Raw genomic sequence first — 20,165 nt, 5'->3', positions numbered from 1 at the left:
CTGCCCCCCAATCTGCCCCCCTGAAGTTGACTTTGACATTGTTACTGCTAGCACTTTATGGAAGAGTATGGCTGCTCCTCTGTATTTGGATGAGAAGCAGCAAGACACTGCTTCTTCTACCCAATCACATTCTAATTTAGCAGCCTCATCTGCGGTCAAGTGTATCTCCTGCAAAAAGCACTACATCTACCTTTGCTTTCTATAATAACTAGTACACTTTTTTTCTTTTAACACTCCCCACAGAGAAGGGGAGAGGGAGGAGGAAGGAATCTATGGCTAAAACGCTGCAGATGTTTGTTCTACAATTTTTGGATTGTCTTGCCAGATGATTGCCACTTGTCAACCTCCAGGGAATAGGGTAGGTGCAGGAGAATTGGGCTGATACATCAACATTATTTGCAGCCGCCTGCAGGAGCTTGATACAAATCACATTCATGTAGGTTGTAATTTTCTTGAGTACTGGTGTTCTAAAGAGAGGTGAAAGGGGGTGCGGAAGAGTAAGTGTAATAAGGGTATATAAGAGAGGGCTCTGGAGAGGGGGAAGGAAGAGCCCAAAAAGAGGTTAAAGTAAAAACATCAGGACACATAACAACTTGACCTATTGCCAAACATGTCTGGGCTCTCTTTGGTGTGCAATGTTTTCTCATTCTCTCCTGAGTGGTAACTCCACTTAAAAAGTAAATCATAATGAAAAAACAGCAATTGGTGTAATTTAGTTTACGGCATTACATGTTTGACAATCATCAGTTCTAGAGAGTGCGGGCCAGAGAGACACACCATCAAGGCCAGGAGCTTCATCAATACCCACTATTTAAAAACAGGCATCCTATATTTCCCAGACAGCAAAGAAATAAGCACATTGTAAGGAGATAGAAAGGGAGCATACAGTCCACAAATGTGATATTTCTTCACCTGGAATGTCAAGTATATGCCCGTGTGTTATCCCCTAATTGTAATCTTTTCAGTTTGCCAAACCAAACACCAAAGAACTGGTAGTGCAGCTTGGAGCACTGTGAGAGATGATGTATGTTGTGGCGATTATTTTCCCAGGGCCACATGCTCCCCTCCCTTTGTTTTACAACCAAACATTCCATTTCTATTCCCCATATTAAATTAATATATAACGGACAGGAGAAATTCAGCTGCTTCACAAATTGTAAATTTATGCACCAAATAGCACAACTCTCAGTCCAATTCACCCAGTGACTCTTCCATACAATTTTCATACTCCATGTTCATGGACTCAGGGTCTGAGCTTATAGAAAATGTTAGTTTGGGGAAAGGCGCTGAAGAAGTTGACAGGAGGCTTTAGGGGAGAGGGGATGGAGCAAGAGGGGAAAAAATTGGGGAAATAGAAGATGGAATAAGAGGAGCCAGGGAGGTATGAAGGGAGAGTAAGGTAGGGGAGGTAGAGAAAGGAATAAGCAGTGGAATAGAGAGGAAGTAGGAGCTGAGGGGGATGGCAGAAATCAGTAGTCCATGTAGCTTAGCAACCACTATTCTCTTCTGCTCCATTAGCCCATACGGGGTACAGTTCCATTTCGTGGCTCCTGTGCATCTTTTCATGATAACATACCAGGAGGAAAGCTGCTTCTAATCCTTCCAGCACATCAAATGTCACGTCACCAGGCTTTGAGGATCCACCAGTAGCTAGATGAGGTGACACAGCAAGGTCTCTCGCTGAGACAAATTTTAAAAGATGGCATCAGAGCTCTCAGGTTCCTACAGAGCAACAGGCAGCTGAACTGCTGCTGTGATCTCTTCTGTGCTGAGCTAACACATAAATCTTGTATAATCACAAACAAATATTTCATATTGATCTATCCAGTTATGGATGTTGTCAAATGTTTCATTGACTCCCCAACACAAATACAGGCACAAAGGCACTAAGTATTGTTAATACACAATTTAAATAAATCTTTTTCACAGTCAATTCTCTCCCATGAGATCAGTTTCGGATGAGGTGTTCCCCTTAACAACCATTCTGGGGTACTTCACTGTTAGTCATTTGATGAGATGTGATATTTATGTCCCAAAAGTTAATAAAATAAACGGTTGGAGCAGAAGAGAGAGCCCAAATAAGTTACTTAGTCCCAGTCACTGGATAAGTTTGGATGTGCAAGTAGGGCAGACATACCGATTGGGAAGTAAACTTGGCATAAACTAGAACAGATGCTTAATTCTTTGCAGGCTATTTAAAAATATTTGTGCTTCTGATTGCTTTTGGAACAGATACACTTCATCACCCAACCTTGATGTAGAACTCTGCTGGAAACTTCTTTAAAATATTGGAGCCCTAGCTGCTTGGCAAGTTCCCTTACTCTTCTAAAGGCTGATCTCTACTCAACCACATCTTTTGCTAAATCTTGAGAAATCACTATTGTATTTTGTGACATCCCCCAAAACAGTTCTTGTCTTCATGAGCTAGCTGCATTATTTTTCCTTTTACTGTAAATCTGAGAAATTTGACAATCAGTGCATGAGGCTTTGGCTTGTCAGGTCATCTTAGGAGCCCGGGACTTATGTGTGTTTCTAAATCATATTTAAAATCATCCGGCAGACTGAGCACTTCTGTAAGAAGCCAGGGTTTGCCTTTCTCTGTGTCTTCCGGTATTCCTGTAATTCTCAAATTATTGCAGTGAGCCCTTTCCTCAAAGTCTGCCTCTTTAGATTTAGGAGAAGATAAGTCTGTTAGGCTTCTCTTCACCTTGGTAGAGAGTCCTTGTACCTGATCTTCCACTGAGGATATTCTCATTTCTGCTTCATTCACCTGTCCTGTCAGAGTTTGTAGAGAGGTTTTAATTGAGGTAACAGTCAATTGTATTGTGGCCGTTGTGGCCTTGATATCTAATGCACCTGCAGCAACTTTCTCCAGCAGAGCCACCACAGACACCGTGCCTGCATCAGCCATCTGGTTCAGGGGCCGAAGGGGGTGGTCTCTGTTTTCTTTGTATTTAAGCCACTTGCAGAGCCCAGAGCAGTCAATTATTTGTCTCCTGACATTCCAGGGTTTTTGAGGTACCTGTTCCTTCACTGGGTGAAGGAGTCAGTCAGGGGCCCTGGTTGCTGGATGGAAATGGATATTAGCTGAATGCTCTGGAGGTCAAGGGATGTGCTCCTCCATGTTGTGCAGCACCCCATTGGAGTCCAAAAATCCACATTTACACATTTATAAATCAGCATTGGAGTCGGGTAGAATCACACAAGTGTAAAATGGCTGCGAGATCTAAATTGGGGTGATAGTATTTCGCTATGTACTTGCTTTTGCAGCTGAAGCAGTGGATCAGTAGTGGCCAAAACAGTAGAAATCTGAAAAAAGAATCGTAAACTCATCATATGATTACACATTCCTCTGAAGTAACAATACAGGTGGCTTTAGTAAAGATAGGACTTTTTAGACACTAACTATGCTCAACCGTTGATACCTGGACAGAAACACATGATCTGTATGCAGGGGATAAGAGTGGTAGGTTGTCCTATAGGGAAGGAAGGTGTGATAGGGATATTCTGCAGGGAGACTTGGATGACCTTGTAAATTGGAGTAAAAATAATAGGATGAGATTTAATAGTGAGAAGTGTAAGGTGATGCATTTAGGGATGACTAATAAGAATTTTAGTTATAAGTTAGGGACGCATAGGTTGGAAGTGACGGAGGAGGAGAAGGACCTCGGAGTCCTGCTTGATCGTAGGATGACTATGAGTCGGCAATGTGACGTGGCTGTGAAAAAAGCTAATGCGATTTTGGGATGCGTCAGGCGAGGTATTTCTAGTAGGGACAGGGAGGTGCTGCTTCCGTTATACAAGGCGCTGGTGAGACCTCATTTGGAGTACTGTGTGCAGTTCTGGTCTCCTATGTTTAAAAAGGATGAACTCAAACTGGAACGGGTACAGAGAAGGGCCACTAGGATGATCCGAGGAATGGAAAACCTTTCCTATGAAAGGAGACTCGAGGAGCTCGGTTTGTTTAGCCTAACCAAAAGAAGGCTGAGGGGGGATATGATTGCTATCTTTAAATATATCAAAGGGATTAATACCAAGGAGGGAGAGGAATTATTTCAGCTCAGTAGTAATGTGGACACGAGAACGAATGGATATAAACTGGCCGTGGGGAAGTTTAGGCTTGAAATTAGAAGAAGGTTTCTAACAGTCAGAGGGGTGAAATTTTGGAACAGCCTTCCGAGGGAAACGGTGGAGGCGAAAGACCTTTCTGACTTCAAGATTAGGCTTGATAAATTTATGGAGGGAATGGTTTGAAGGGATAACGTGATTTTAGTCAATTAGGCATTAACGTGCCATCGCGGGTAAAATGAGGGTCCGGCTGTAGAATCTTGCCTGTATGCTCGGGGTACTGCTGATCGCCATATTTGGGGTCGGGAAGGAATTTTCCTCCAGGGTAGATTGGCAGAGGCCCTGGAGGTTTTTCGCCTTCCTCCGCAGCATAGGGCAGGGCTCGCAGGCTGGAATATTCTGTTGTGAGTGGGTCAGCTTTTGTGGCCTGCATCATGCGGGAGGTCAGACTAGATGACCATATTGGTCCCTTCTGACCTTAAAGTCTATGAGTCTATGAGTCTATGATAATCAGTTGAAAATCAGTCCTGCTTTAATTAATGAAAGAGAAATTCTAATGGTCACCAAACAAGGCATAGTTTCCAAGGTTTTTTCACACACTTTTTAACCTCCGTGTTAACGACATTTTGAAAGAATTCTCATGGAAGTAGAGCAAATAATTGATTGGTTTTCAGTTTGCTGGCCAAAGCACAATACCCGAAGGAAAAAATAAATCTGCTCCTTTCAAACTTAGTGATTTTTCCCCTCTACATTTTTCTTGCTGAAAAAAAATTCATTTGTGTTGAACAAAACAAGATGCGTCAATTTGAACTGACATTTTCTAAATGAACCGGAAACAAACCATTTTTACTTTTTCAAACTTTTCTTCCTCATTTTTTATTTATCTGAAACTATTTGCAAATTAGGGTGGAATTCGACTAATAGTTTTAGTCGCTCTGAAATGGCATTTGTTGATTAATTTACTATCTGCTGAAAATCTTTTGCCCAGCTCTCCATGGAAGTTTTGAGGCTTGCTGACCTTGCTGGAAATTTTCAATCTCCGTAAGAACATAAGAGTGGCGATACTACATAAGACCAAAGGTCCATCTAGCCTAGTATCCTGTCTTCCGACACTGGCCAATCCCAAGTGCCCCAGAGGGAATGAACAGAACAGGTAATCATCAAGTGATCCATCCCCTGTCTCCCATTCCTAGCGTCTGGCAAACAGAGGCTTAGGACACCATCCCTGCCTGTCATGGCTAATAGCCATTGATGGACCTATCCTCCATGAATTTATCTAGTTCTTTTTTCAACCCTGAATCCATTACGTACAGTGGAAGAAATTATAATCTCTGTAACTTCAGCATTGCACTGTTTGTCAAGATAGAAGACAAAGTTTCTAACACCCATGAAATCTCCTTTTTAACAAACTTAAGGAAAGTCTTGAACTAAAAAGTTTTTGTTACGATAAGTTTAAAATTTTTATTTTAGTTCAAAACCATTAGGTATTTACACCAACTGTAGCTCTGGCTTTGGAACTCCCTGCCTCTAACACCATCTGCGGTCTAAAGATTTCATTTCCCATTGTTCTACCCACCATTTCCCTTTCTAATGTAAGTCATAGACACACTACATACTAGACTGCAAACTGTCAAATTAATAGGGCTGAGAACCTGACCTTCCCCCTTACAAGTGTCTCTCTAAAACCCAAAGGCACATTTTAGTTTCGACATAGGAGTCAAGGACAACACTTTTTCCTCATCTACCGTACCCTTCATTTTTACAGACTGTCACTGTACTTCAGCACTGGGTTCTAGGATTGATATTCAATCCAGGATTGATTTGTTGAAAATACAGGAACATAATCTGTTACTGGATATTTGTTTCTTAATATACCAATTCCCGTCCACTGGATTTTCAGAAGGAGGTGGAGCTAGTGTTAGTATAGTTCAGATTGCTAAACGTTTGTTCTAATTTGTATGTCTTCATGTTTTTTTAAAGTTAATTTACAGCTTAAGAGTCAGAAATATCTTAAACCAAAGTGGGAACAGAAAAAGGACGAGTTCTATTCCTGCAACAAAAGTTTGACCTAGAAAGTAGAGTGCAAGCGGTACAGCATATATGTGTAAATGGAATTGAATTAACTGCTATTTCCTTCTTTTCTAGCTTTCTCTTTTTCTTTTTACTTTAATGTTTTTAATTCTTCTATTTGTACCATTCTTTCGGTTTCAAGAGAAAGGGTATGTTTACACTGCACACTCCTTTTGGTGGTGTTTAGAGTACATACACAACACGCCTCCCAAGCACAAGTGTATATAGCAGTTTCGATGGTGAGGCACTGGTTAGGTGAGTAGACACTCCTGAATCCATGGGTGTGTACCCCACAGCGTTCTCTATTTACCCAAGCAGTTTCTCCCCATCTACCCTGTGATTTTTAGCAGTATAATGTCCTGCTACCTCACTCTGCTGGAGTCTTTCCCTACCACAGGTGGGGAAAGGCTCCAGTAGTACCCTGAAGTGGGGAAAGACTCCAGCAGTGGGGAGCGGCCAGAACTTTCTTCCCTGCAGTGAAAGACTCTGGCAGCAGGAAAAGCTCTGCATGGGGAAGGCAGCAAGGAAAGGCTCTAGTATCTCCCTCCTGCTGACCCTTTCTCACTGTCTCCCCCCAACCAGAGCCTTCCACTGACACATGTAGCTATATAAGGTAGCGTAGATGCAGCCTGCTTTTCACTGCAGTGTAGTAATACATGTCCAACATGCCACCACCAGTAGCAGGGCCGGCTTTAGGCCAATTCCACCAATTCCCCCGAATCGGGCCCCGCGCCTAAGAGGGCCCCGCGCCCAGTGGCAGGGCCGCCCAGAGTGGGGGGGGCAAGTGGCAGAGAATCCCTTCCCTGGCTAGAGGTGCCTTTTTAATTTTTACTCAGCCGGCAGCGCTCCGGGACTTTGGCGGTGGGTCCTTCACTCGCTCCGGGTCTTTGGCGGCACTTTGGCGGCGGGTCCTTCAGTGCCACCGAAGATCCGGAGCGAGTGAAGGACCCGCCGCCAAAGACTAGGAGCGCGGCCCGGTGAGTACAAGCCCCACGTGGTTTTTTTACGTGGTTTTTTTTAGTCATCCCTGCCGGGGCTCCGTTGAAACTGTTCGAATCGGGCCCCGCACTTCCTAAAGCCGGCCCTGACCAGTAGTGTGCAGTGTAGAAGTAGCCAAAGAGTAAGAGAGAGTTGTTTCATTCTTGCGGGGGGGGGGGGGAGGGGGAATGCAGAGCTCAGCTTCTGCTGCAGTTTGACTGCTGCTGGTAGTTAGTTTTGAGCTTTGGAAGTAAGTGTTGGAGAAAAGAGGGATTAATTGCAGGAACAGTCATCCTAAAAGTAGTCAGTAAGGAGGGTATTGCTGCCTGTCAGAAGGCGGAGGAGAATTATACTCATTCTCATGCTCTGAGATCCAAAACTTAATTAATAGAATATTCTGTTTCTGCACTGTCTGTTTCTGACAGTGATTAAAAGTCTGGTACGTTTAGGGCACTCAAGATTCATGCCTGACAGATCAAAAGTCCAACTGTTTAGAAAGGTTTTTTAATGTTCTGTGCTCTAAGAGCAAATATGTAAATAGTGAAATGATCGTGTCTCTTGGTGCTGGCGTGGTTTCTAAGTCAGTGGGATGGGAATTTGTTTTTGTATTATAGTTAATATTTGTGTATTAATGAAATAATTTCAATGCAATACTTTGCACAAAGATTTCAGATGCAGATCTTCAAAGTACAGTTTAAACAATTAATTCCTAGATTCTAGCATGGTTATATTATTTAAAAGATTCAAGACAATATTTCTAAATCTTTCATGGACAATTATTTTTTTTCTTCTACATTTCAGGTACAAATATAAACAAATGTTTTGCAAGATATTCTGCAACCTTGTGCAACTAAAAACCTACAATATCCTTAGTGCATTGGAGTTTTGTGTCCCTTGTTGCCCTGTGGGTTATTGTAAAGTTATTTGGTTCTTTCTCCTGTTTGTAAAACATGAAACACAAAAGGAAAACTGAACACAGTTTGTGAGAATTCTATATAGCTTTTCTTTACTAAGTCTTTATAATGTGTTGCAGCATATATGGTGGTTGGAGGAGAGGGCTGGGAGCCAGAAACCTTGGATTCTATTCCCATCTTTCCTACTGTCTTTACTATGTGACTGTGAATACATCATCCACTGTAATTCAGTGTCTCGGTTTCCCCATCTGTAAAATTGCAATAATATCCACTTCATAGAGTTTTTTGAGTCTTTACAAATATAAAGTGCTTTGAGATCCCGGACTAAAGATGCTACATAAATGCTAAGTAGTAGTAGTAGTGCTATTACCAATTATTCATACATTTATAATATTAGTGACTTACAGGGAACTTAACACTGTGGCACTTATGCTTTACAAAATACTTCCTTTAAAATCAAATGAGTATGCCATGAGCATATGACAAGAGAGCATACACTACACTCTAATTTAATTAGTGATAAAAATTGCTGCAAATATATTTAACACAGTTCACTAATAGCTAATGGCCACTGCCATGTAGTCCTTACAAGTTAGACCAGGAGGGATATGGCCTTTCCTTTTCATTTGTATATCACCCATTGTCAAGAAATCACAAGGCTCCACTGTAGCTCAGCTAAACTCTGCACTAATGAAGCCAATAGACCCACCACTGATGTCTGAGCAATTCAAATCTTGTATATTATTGGGTTCTACCATGCCCCAAACAGTCCATAATGGTTGGCTTATTTGTAAACCAGCAAATATGATTGTGTGGTATGGCTTTCCAGTGAGAGTCACAGATGAGATTTCCATCCGCTCCTGGTTAGTGGCAGCTGGAGTATTGGCACCCTGATATAACTAAGGTAAAAGGAATGCTGACCAGATCATACTCACTTTCCAGAAAAATCCACCTCAGTTTGACCCAGTTCTATATGTTGTCAGACCAAACATTTCACACTTGTTTCCTTTGTGGTCTTTGCTCCCATGTTGACTAATAATTAGTTCTGGCCAATTGTGCATGTACTACATATTATAGATAAGAGTCACTAGTTGGTCCAGGGACCTGCCTCTGATACCTTCTCATGTAATTTGGTTGAGTTCCTGTTAAAACCCAGTTTTGAGCTTCACTTTTTACCATTGACATGGTTTTGAAATAAAAGGGTATTCTGTATAGCAACCAACTCCAGAACACACTAGGAAGAAGGATAGATATGAACTTTCTGACTATCCTAGGAAATTTTGCTACACCATCAGATGCACCCATAAAAAGCTCTCCAACTGCCATTTGTCAATGGCTCTCACTTCATGGTCTAGGGATCATCTATAGCAGCTGAGGTGGGGTCCCTGATGTCAAAGGTCCAAGTTACATATTCTCTTGAAGGAGAGCCCATGAGAGAAGGTCTTGCAGTGGATTGTCAGAAATTGGTACTGGATAAGAAAGAGCTCTGTTCCCAGAACAGAAAGCTCTTTCTGTGGGGGTGGAGTGATACACCTTGACTGTTGTGAACTGTCTTGGTAATGAATCATTATAGGATGATGATCTAGGGTAAAATTTTCCAAAGTGTGTAAGTCATCTAGAAACTTAAATCCCATTTTCAAAGCGGTTTAGGAATTTAGGTGCTTAAGGCTCATTGAAGGTCATTGAGACTTAGGCTCCTAAGTTATTTAGGTGCGTTTTAAATATTTTACCCAAAGCTCATATTCATTCTGGTCTGTCTGTGAGAACTGGTAGTGAGGCTCAAGTCAATCCTAAAATATATACTCGTTCCCTAACTATAGTGTGTTTGATGTGTCCCATCTTCTAGTCCTTACAGACTGTTCGCTCACCTGAAGTGCCCCAAAGATAGTAATGGTGAAATAGCTTGGAGTAAATGATGCTTGAAGAGCCTGGAACTAGCTACTCGTACTAGTTAAATGGATCCCTTAAGATCTGTGAGGAAATGTACATTGTGTATTTACAGTAATAACAATGATAAATATAAGTCTAAGCTTCTCCACTGGTCAGGGAACCAGGTAGGCTACCTGTGAACAAGAGGATATGACAATTAATAGGAAATGATGATGGAATTGTATACATGTTGAATAGGATGGTGGAGTGATGGTAATCTCTAAGGATATGACTACACAACAAAGGAAAACCAGCAGCTGGCCCATGCCAGCCATCTGTGGGATGGGTCCCAGAGCTCAGGCTCCAATTCAAGCCTGGAAGTCCACACAGCAAAGAAACAGCCCCACAGCCCAAGCCCCATGAGCCTGAGTCAGCTAGCATGGGCTAGCCACGGGTATCTAGTTGCTGTGTAGACATACTATAAATGTGAAGTAGCCACGGAGTGACTGTGCAAACAAGGGATGACATCATGGCCTTATTGAACTAAATGGCAATTTTGTTAATGACTTCACTGGGGCTAGAATTTAATCCCAGTTTTGGGGAATCTCTCCGTCCAGAGCAGTGGTTCTCAAACTTTTGTACTGTTGACCCCTTTCACATAGCAAGCCTCTGAGTGCGACTCCCCCCTTATAAATTAAAAACATGTTTTTATATGTTTAACACCATCATAAATGCTGGAGGCAAAGCAGGGTTTGAGGTGGAGGCTGACCCCTTGTAACATCCCATTTAATAACCTCACACCCCCCTGAGGGGTCCCAACCCCCAGTTTGAGAACCCCTGGTCCAGAGCAAAAAGCCTTTACTGAGAAATTGTGTATTCTTATTTATGACACCCACTATCCTTCCTTCCCTGAGCTGACCCTATCCTCTTGGTGCCCCACTTGTAAGCCACTTGAAGTAGGCATCATAGGCCTCGTTTTTCAGAAGTGCTGATCACCCAGATCTCCAGTTTAAGTCAGTGGAAGCTGTAACATTGGGAGCTGTTGAAGTTTTCAGCACCTCTGAAAATTGGACATCGTGTCTTTTTATCTTTATTAAGTGGTGCCCTTTCTTGGACACTGTAAAACAATAAATAATAATAAAACTCATGAAGAAAAAAGAGCCAGCAACATTGCTATCTGTGAGTAAACATAATGGGGCTTGAAAAAAAGAGTGCTTTTGGCTGGCCTTCACTTCTTGTAATATGTTTAGCAGCCCTCCAACAGTGAAGAGCTAGGGCAAGTATGTGTGTTTGATTATTCTTTAGCCCTTGTGTCTTTCTGGGCTTTGGAGTGATTCCATGCAAAAACATTTATTCAGAAAACAGCAGCGAACTATTACCAGGCAACAGTCTGTCATAATGTATAGATCCATCCTTCAGTTATAAGTGGATGAGGAGAATGTCTTTTCTAATATTGCTGCAGGATGTACATTTATTTGGATTGACATATAAACATTATTGTAATGATTTGTTTGTGCATGCCATTGATTGACTAAATGGGGGCATTGAGTTTTCCAGTTGCACTGCTTGCAGAAAATTTTTGAAGGGAACCATTAATTAGGATCATCATCCAAATTCATGACTAGTGTAAGTAAGACTTCAGTGGACTGTCACATGGCCTGTTATTCCCAAAATTATTACTAAGGCCAATAATGTGTCAGATTATCTAATACAACCATTGAGTTGAGGCGAATCCATGTCCCAGTAGCAGCAGAGTCATTGCAGTTTCACTGCACAAATATGAAGGGAGACGGGCCTCACACAGGTGGCAGGCAGGCTTGGGTGAGCAGCGATGCCAGCCCCAACCTTTGGGAAATATGGTCACCCTATCTAGTATGTGAGTTGCTGCTCGCCCAACCACTGCCTGCCCCCTCGCGGGGAGAGGGACTCAGGCTAGCGGCTCAGGCCAGCCCCGAGCGGTGTCCCGTTTTGCCTTTGGGAAGTATGGTCACTCTACCTCTACAAAACAGCTCTGCAACCTGGGGGTAGCATTCTTTTCCCCATTCCCTGAGGAAATATCCTCCATCCAACCCATTACTGGGGACTGGGTCCCTGAATTTAACTCTTATTCAGCAGAGTTTTGTTGGCAATAAATCTATTTAATTTCTTTTCAAACTTTAAATTGGAGAAAGTTAGACCTTGTGGAATAAAACATGTTTACACCAGTTCTAAAGATTGCCTGCATTTTAAGTCCCCAGTTTCTTTTAAATATCTTGACTTAGTGTTTAACTACTGAAGTGAACAATTTATATGATCTCAGTTGTAAGCCTTTACTTAATCAAATCCTTGGTGGTGACTTAAATCACTGAATAGGATTACTATTCTTTCATACAGAGAAGGTAAATTTAATTAAAATGTCAGTATTACCTAAATGCAATTATTTGTTCTGGAGTATGCCAGAGATTATTTCAGAGAGCTTTTTTTTTTTAAACATTAGAAGTTACTATGACTAAGTGTATTTAGAAAGAAAAGGATTGAGAGTCATTGTCTGAGGAGTTTGTGGCAACTTGAGTCCATTAGCTCAAAATATGCTTCCTGCTATATCCATCCTTCACTTACGTGCACACTGAGTTCAACCTTTTTTATTTTTACAGGGAAATGCTGAAAAATATTAAAAAATGGGAATACATGAGGTTAATGTTAAAGTTACCCAGGCTATATCGTTTGTCATATTGTGCTACTCCCAGGAAGGCAGGATTGTGTTCGTGCCTTTGAATTTTCTGTAGCCCTACTCTGGTGGACAGATATTTGTTTAAATTTTCCAAATATAACAATTGTAAGATGTAGTATTTTAGACTGTTAGGTACAATAAGATAGTACTCTTTATACAAGATCACTCTGTCCAGAATGAGCTGGAAGCTGCCTGCTCCTGGAGAAAGAGAGAGAGAGAAAAAACACAATAAAAAGACAGCACAATTTTTGATGTAGGTCTGACTACTTTAATCAGGGTTCAGTTAACTATTATGCTGCTACTCTGAAACCTGTTATTATGGTAATAGTAAAGGCTACTGTTTATAGGAAGATTGAGTGTTTTAGAGGTATCCTTCCTATCCCAATGAATTTGAAAGAAGGCTGTGATTTAAAGGGAAGTTGTCAATATGAAAATCACATTTCCATATGAAAACTGTGACAGGTCACTGCTAAGGGACTGAAAGAGATTAGAGAAATTAAGTTGATCAAAGTGAAGGTTAAGTGGTCTTGATTGCTCTCTGTAAATACCTACATGGAGAGAAGCTTTTAGATAGTAGAGGCCTCTTCAGCAGAGAACGGGCTTGTCCACATGGTGGGATAGGGGATGCGCGCTAGGGGGGATGCTGATTTTTACTGCTCAGTAACGTAGGCACTAAGGCCTGGTCCCCACTAAGCCCCCACTTCGGACTAAGGTACGCAAATTCAGCTACGTTAATAACGTAGCTGAATTCAAAGTACCTTAGTCCGAACTTACCGCGGGTCCAGACGCGGCAGGCAGGCTACCCCGTCGATGCCGCGTACTCCTCTCGCCGAGCTGGAGTACCGGCGTCGACGGCGAGCACTTCCGGGATCGATCCGGGATCGATTTATCGCGTCTAAACCAGACGCGATAAATCGATCCCAGAACATCGATTGCCTGCCGCCGGACCCTCCGGTAAGTGTAGACGTACCCTAACTGTTCCCTGATATAGCCTGAGTAACTTTAACATTAACCTGATGTATTCCCATTTTTTAATATTTTTCAGCATTTCCCTCTAAAAATAAAAAAGGATGAACTCAGTGTGCACGTAAGTGAAGGATGGATATAGCAGGTCTACAAGGACCAGTTAATGCATGACACATTAGTGGGCGTTAAAAATCACACAACCTTAGTGCATATTACTACACTGTGTAGACAAGTCCAAAGATATAACAAGATACAGTATTGCCAACTCTTGCATTTTTATCACGAGACTCACAATATTTGTTATTTTCTTAAAGCTTTGGCTACTGGAATTAAGTGATTATATTTGCATCCCAGCTCTTTCTTTTTTTTAAAAAAATGTCTCTAGCACTTGTGGTTGCAAAGAAAAGCTTGAAAATGTGATCTAAAGTTTGTTCAAAAGGCTCAAAAAACAGAAGGCAAATACCCTACCCCACAAGTCATCCCCCCCCCATAATTTTTAAGTCAATCTCAACATTTTGGAGGGCCTAACTTTGAATGCTTTTGGTTGAAAATACTGAAGACCAATGTCTGTGAGGATAATTCAGCATTGGACTACTTAACAATGGATGTGAGGATTCCCCATCATGTAGTCTTTAAATCAAGGGTAGATGTCTTTCTAAAAGATACACTTGAGCTCAGCTAGAAATTGTGGACTTGATGCAGAAATTGTAACATGGACAAGCAATGTGATGTCCTGCAAAGATTAACTTTAAAAGTCAAAGTCACATATTTCAGTTCTAAGGTTGTAAAAAGTTTTTGAAAGCATTAACTTTGTGCCTTCAACTAAACCACTATCAAAGAAACATTTTAGTATTTGAAGAAAAGAAAATGCTGGAAGCCTCTGATTTCATATAGCCAAAAGCCAGAGCAGAGTTTTGCAGGTAATAAACCTGGGGGGGAGGGGAATTCATAATAGAACTGCTAAAGCACTCTAAACTATAGATATGCTAGAGGGCCCATATAATACTAGCAAACAGTTACTCTGTCATTTTAATTGTATTACATTTTCGGTAATAAACTCTTCTCAAATTAAAGAAAAATCTGGTTGTCTCATGCTGATGTCTGTATTATGTTTCTGACTATTCTAAACCCTTTTTACAGAAAAGTGAGAAGGGCTTTTCATTAACTGCAGTGCATCTTGCCTGTCTGTCTTATACGGCACATGATTCCAGAAAGGTGTAAAAGCTTTTATAACAGAATGTGTCAGTACTTACTGAATATTAGTACCTTTTCAGACACTTTCCTCTTTATTGTATTTCTCTCAATAGCTAAGAAACCTTTCCAGCCTGGATCTACGTCATATCACAGAACTGGATAATGAAACTGTGATGGAAATAGTGAAGAGATGCAAAAACCTTAGCTCCCTCAATCTCTGTCTGAACTGGATCATTAATGACAGGTAACTTAATTATACCATCTAACAGCAGTAAATCTCAGAGAGCAAAGTTAACCCATTGTATTAAATAATTGTAGTCAGTGATGATTCATAGCAGTTTGGAGGGAAAGAACTCCTAAAAACTGATGACTCTGTCTATGTTGGATAAATCATCTAGACCCTTATTTTCTGGTGCATCTGTCATATTTTTTAACAGTAGAGAGTGAGTCATTATAAATGAATGAGGGCATTATTCAGTTTTTCTTGTAGATAAAGTCAGAATGTGCTCCTTGATTTGGTTGCTTGAGATATAGAATTCCTGTTTTCAATACTTCTGCGAACAGGTGTGCAGCGTTTGAACATTGCTCATGGGCACATAAAATCCAAACAAAAACATGAGTATGTAAGTAATGATAATTTATTTGTAGGTTCAGTTTGTGGAACTTGTATTTGTTAAAAGTTAGAGAACTGTAATACTGCCAGGCTTTTGGAAAAAAAAAAGTGTGCATCAGTAATTACCTTTAGATTTATAAAGTCATAGCTAAAGTTACTTTAATTGTTCCTGTTTCCTTCTGTCTGTAAGCTAATCTTATATTTAAAATTCAGAAAAACCTCATGGGAAATTTAAGTTTATGCCTTACATGGGGTGGAAAATATTGTTAAAACATGAGACTAAAAAGTTGGAAGAGTCTTTTAAAACAATTAGAAAATATATCAAAGCCACTCCTTTGAAGTGAAAAGCAACAAAAAATTCTTCCGAGTGAATTTCTACAAAAGGAGTTATAAATGCTGAAAATAGAGGCTTTAAGTAGAAGCCACGAGATAGCCTTAAATTACAGTGGTTGTTCATAGTGCATTTCATATAACCATAAAGACATTGTTTAACAATTATGATATATTTCTCTTCCTGACCACAATCACAATTTTATTTTTAAACCTCTTCTTACAATCTTTTTTCTTTATCCATTAAAAAATTATACCTGAAATAAAAACATATTGTGTGGGAAGTAAGATTTTTGGTATATATTTGGGTGACTATCTTAATTAGTTTTCTGATTTTTCTTGAAATGCCCAACACATTTATTTTTAACTTCATTAAATTTTACTGATATTTTCTTTTTAATTCACACCAGAACCATTTCAATATTGTTTTAGAATTTTTATGGGAAAATGGGTAAAACCTTTTTGGATAAAGGTCTTCTCGCTCTCCCTTTGTGTTTATTTTTCAATGCCTAACATATGTTTGTGATGTACAGTACCATCATAGACCCCTAACATGCATACCAATTATACCTCAGATTCTGTCATCCTTAGCCTGAGTAATTAATTCCCTTGATAATTAAATGGGGACAACACATATAATAACATATTTTCTGATGTGAATGTGGGTAGATGAATTGGGACATTCAATCAGTGACCAACCTTTTCTTTCTGGAAAGGAAAACAAAATAATATGGTGTTAGAATAAAATATAGAATATAAAATTGTAGAAACAATAGAAGTTTAGATTTAAAAATTGTTTGACTGTAAATGTAAATAATTCAAGGGAAGAAAGGATGATAGTGAACTGGGTCAGAACAAGAAGCCTGTGAAAAATAACATATAGGAGAGGAAATGACTTTTTTTTTACATTACTCTCAAAATGCAGAAAAGAGGATTTCTTCCTCAAATGTAACTACTGCTTTGCTTGTAATAGAGCAATACTATAGTTTTTTCCTTCATTTGGAAAGGATCTATTGAATCTGTGAACCAGACTCACCAGCTGTATTGTGATATTTCAAGAATAGACTGCTGAAAGTTCTCACTCGTCAGATACACAGCTGTCACTCCATTCGTCATTCTTACATTATAGCTAAAGTATGTGTTTTAGTGACCTAAAATAGGAGACCTCTTCTAATGTAGATGACAGTACATAGGCCCTGTACAATTAAGTAAATTATGGATGCCATGATAGACTTAACTCTAAAATTTTCTTGCTTGTGGGGGTTTAACTCAGGCACTTAATATTATTGTACTTCAGATCATTTGATTGCATTTAATTGTAATAGTTCTTGTTGTATATAAGGACTTATTGTACAATGCCAAGTTAGTTTATCTTAATGTCTCAATGGAAAATTTTAGAATAACAGAGGAAAACTGTAGAAGAAACATTTAAACTTAAAGGACAGAGTCATTTTTTTATTTTTAATTACATGCTTACACATACTATTTAGCAGGATTAAGAAATATTTCTTTTAAATAAATCGGTATAAATCTAATTCTTCACATCAAGTTTAATTACAAGTTCAACATCTTTTCCATAGAGGGCAGAAAAAACGTGCTGTTGTATTTAAACCTTTCAAGTTACTACTATTGTCTATTAATTCTTTGTTGTTATGCATTGATTTCTGTTCATAAATACTTTATGCTTTACCTGCAATTTTTCATCATCAGTATGTAATTGTGATACAAAACAGACAATGACTATTTAAATTAATCTCAAAGCAAATCTTTTTGTGTTGATTGAAGAATTATTAATACTTGGCACAGACAATAGAAAGTTGTTGCCAGTTGCATTGCATATGAATTAATTTTAACTATGGCATAAGTAAGATGAAGTGCCGATACGTATTTTTATTTTTCCAGAATCATGATTCAATCTCTTGACATTAACCTTAGCACATAAGCGTAAATTAAATGTAAGCTGAGCTTATGAAAAAAAGGCTGATACTGAAGTATTCCTCCCAACGATTAAAATTAAGCTTCTAGGCTATTATGCACAACTCCCATTAATTTCATTGTGCGTTGTGCGTCTGAATCCCCTAGTCAGCTTTGAAAATCTCTGCCATAGTATTCTCTTGGAGCCTCTAAGATAGTTGAAATATATATATTTTTGTTTTAATACAACATTACACAATTTTTTCAATTTCACATCCTGTTTTGTAGTAAAGGTACTTTTCTATGGCATGTAGGCTAGAGATACCACATTTTCTGATGTATTTGTCTGGCACACTGAATTAATTGTTTTAAGAAGCTTCATGAGAACAATCCTCCCTTATTCTGATGTCTGTAGCAATCTGTATCTTGGCCAGAGGGAGATGCTGGAAAACAAAATCTGTCTTAATTATGCTATGGTCACAAATGCCACTTCCTCCCTAGCCTATGTAATTTGAGAACTGATTTTAGATTTCCTCTATTATTAATGTATTTGATGAACAACATTAGTATAGGGGCTCCTATAAAGGGCAGCTGCCACTTTTCATTAGTTGGTTTGTTTGGTTGTTTTAATGTGGAAACAGAAACAATGAGATGCAGAAACCATAGTATGGTTAAATGCAGAACCTGCAACTTTATTTCATAAATAAAATCTAGCTGGGATAAACCACCCCAAACTGCCTGGCAGGGCTGTTCCAGTGCATACCTCAAATGACACCAACGTCCTTGATATAATATAAACCAGAGAGTGAGTGTGAAAGCCATCCCACCTCTACACCCACAGGCTTGCCAAGGGACCCTGGCTGGGGCATGTGAAGAGGAGACACAGGGAACACTTCTTGAGCTTCTTCCAACCAAGATCTCCTGTCTCAACTGAAGGGTGTCTTCAGTACTCCAGCTCCACCAAAGGCCCACCCCAGATAGTTCTGATGAACTCCCCCCCCCCCCTTAGAAATCTGGTGTTGCCTTCTCCTCTCCATAGCATCCTGGTATTGTCTTTCACTAGTTGTACCTTGCCTGATCAAATGTCAGCCCAGATAGACTACCTGGGATTCTCCACACTTTTGTGCAACATGATTGTTTATCACTTTACCATATGCGCGTGCTAGTACCCCAGCAGGATAGGATGCATACCCTCTTCCTTGAAATTGTCTGTGTCTGTGTATGGTTTAGCTCACATGTGGTACTAAGAGAAAAATTAAATTCGTTCTTCCCTCCTTGTCCACCTCCTCTCAAACCTAAATATTTATGAACTCACTTTAGGGAGAGATTGCATCCCAAAATTGTACCCAAATTGAAGTCTCATGGCTCCAAGTTACTGGTCCAGCTAAAGATCTGATATTTGAATGTACTGGTATGCTTTAGAAAAGCATGGGATGGATAGAATATTGTTCCTGGAAGGTATAATACACAGTATATTGTAACTGTGTGAAATTTCATAACTCGCTACCTTCTGAAAGAGGGAAATGAGTTTATTTCAGATAAAAAGTATAAAATTGGTGCACACTGGGAGTATGAGCATTATATAAATCCTTGTAGTAGGTCTAACCACTAATTAGAAATAGGGGAACTGCTCCTCAAAATGTACTCCTTCGTATTGGATTTTCTCTCTTTCTAGGGCTGGGATCCCTTATAGTGCCATATTATAAAATAGGAATCCTTATTGTCTTGTGCTTCTTTCTGGAGTGTCCGGGCTTGAGAGAAGGGCTTTTTGTGGTTGGAGCCCTGGGATCCAGAGGAGCATTTCCCAGTCTCACTCTTGTAGAAGAAGGTAGGATTATATTCCCTGTCTCCTAGTAGACTGCAGAAGAAATGGTCTTGCATGTTTGATGGCCCTTTCGAGGCTGAGAATAGGGAAAACTGACCATTCCCTGAAGTTCAAAAAAGGAACAATCACAATTTCCTGAAGTGTTTGGATGGAGGCTTACAAGATGCCTGTAGAAGACAAGGGCAGGAGCTGCTGTTGTTTTGGAGGTAGGGAGTGTCCTATGGGAGAAGTCATTTAAGTGGGTTTTATCAATTTTGTATCAAAACCAGTTAGTTTTGCTGCTTTTGTACTGAGTTTCACTTTGAGAGCTTGGATTTGTTTGTGTAAAACAAAAACTTAAAAGTGAAACTGTTTTAGTTGAAGTGTTGAAAGCATGCAAACCAAACATACTGGTAAAGTTGCATGTAATCTGGTTGACAAAAAACGACTTTTTGTTCATCTTTAAGGTATAATGGTGAATAACCATAAAAAGCATTTGATCATTTGATGTGGAACAGCAGTGAAATGAGGACAGACACATGGATGAATTTTAAGTGGCGGGCCACAATTTTTATTAATCTTAAATACAAGGGAGGGGCACTACCTATCCATGACCCATACAATCCTATGCCAGGCATTTAATTGGTTCCGGTGTAGGTGTTACAGGGCTTCTACCTTATGCCCTGTAACTTGTGTGGTAGGCTCTCCTCAGCCTGCACCCCCAGGATTCAACTT

At 39.9% G+C, this 20,165-nt stretch overlaps 1 protein-coding gene across 1 annotated transcript in view; it reads left to right on the top strand.

Annotated features, from left to right (window-relative positions):
• Nucleotides 1–20,165, top strand: part of FBXL17 (F-box and leucine rich repeat protein 17) — a 470,061-nt gene that overhangs the window by 180,829 nt on the left and 269,067 nt on the right. Inside the window, exon 7 of the mRNA XM_065406296.1 lies at nt 14,883–15,013. Within this exon, the coding sequence (XP_065262368.1) occupies nt 14,883–15,013 (131 nt within the window). The remainder of the gene's footprint in view (nt 1–14,882; nt 15,014–20,165) is intronic.

Source organism: Emys orbicularis, chromosome 6 (genome assembly GCF_028017835.1).
Source record: "Emys orbicularis isolate rEmyOrb1 chromosome 6, rEmyOrb1.hap1, whole genome shotgun sequence".
In the NCBI taxonomy this organism is placed as follows: Eukaryota; Metazoa; Chordata; order Testudines; family Emydidae; genus Emys; species Emys orbicularis.
Note: the sequence above shows the minus strand (reverse complement) of the source record. Positions and strands in the feature narration are given on the sequence as shown.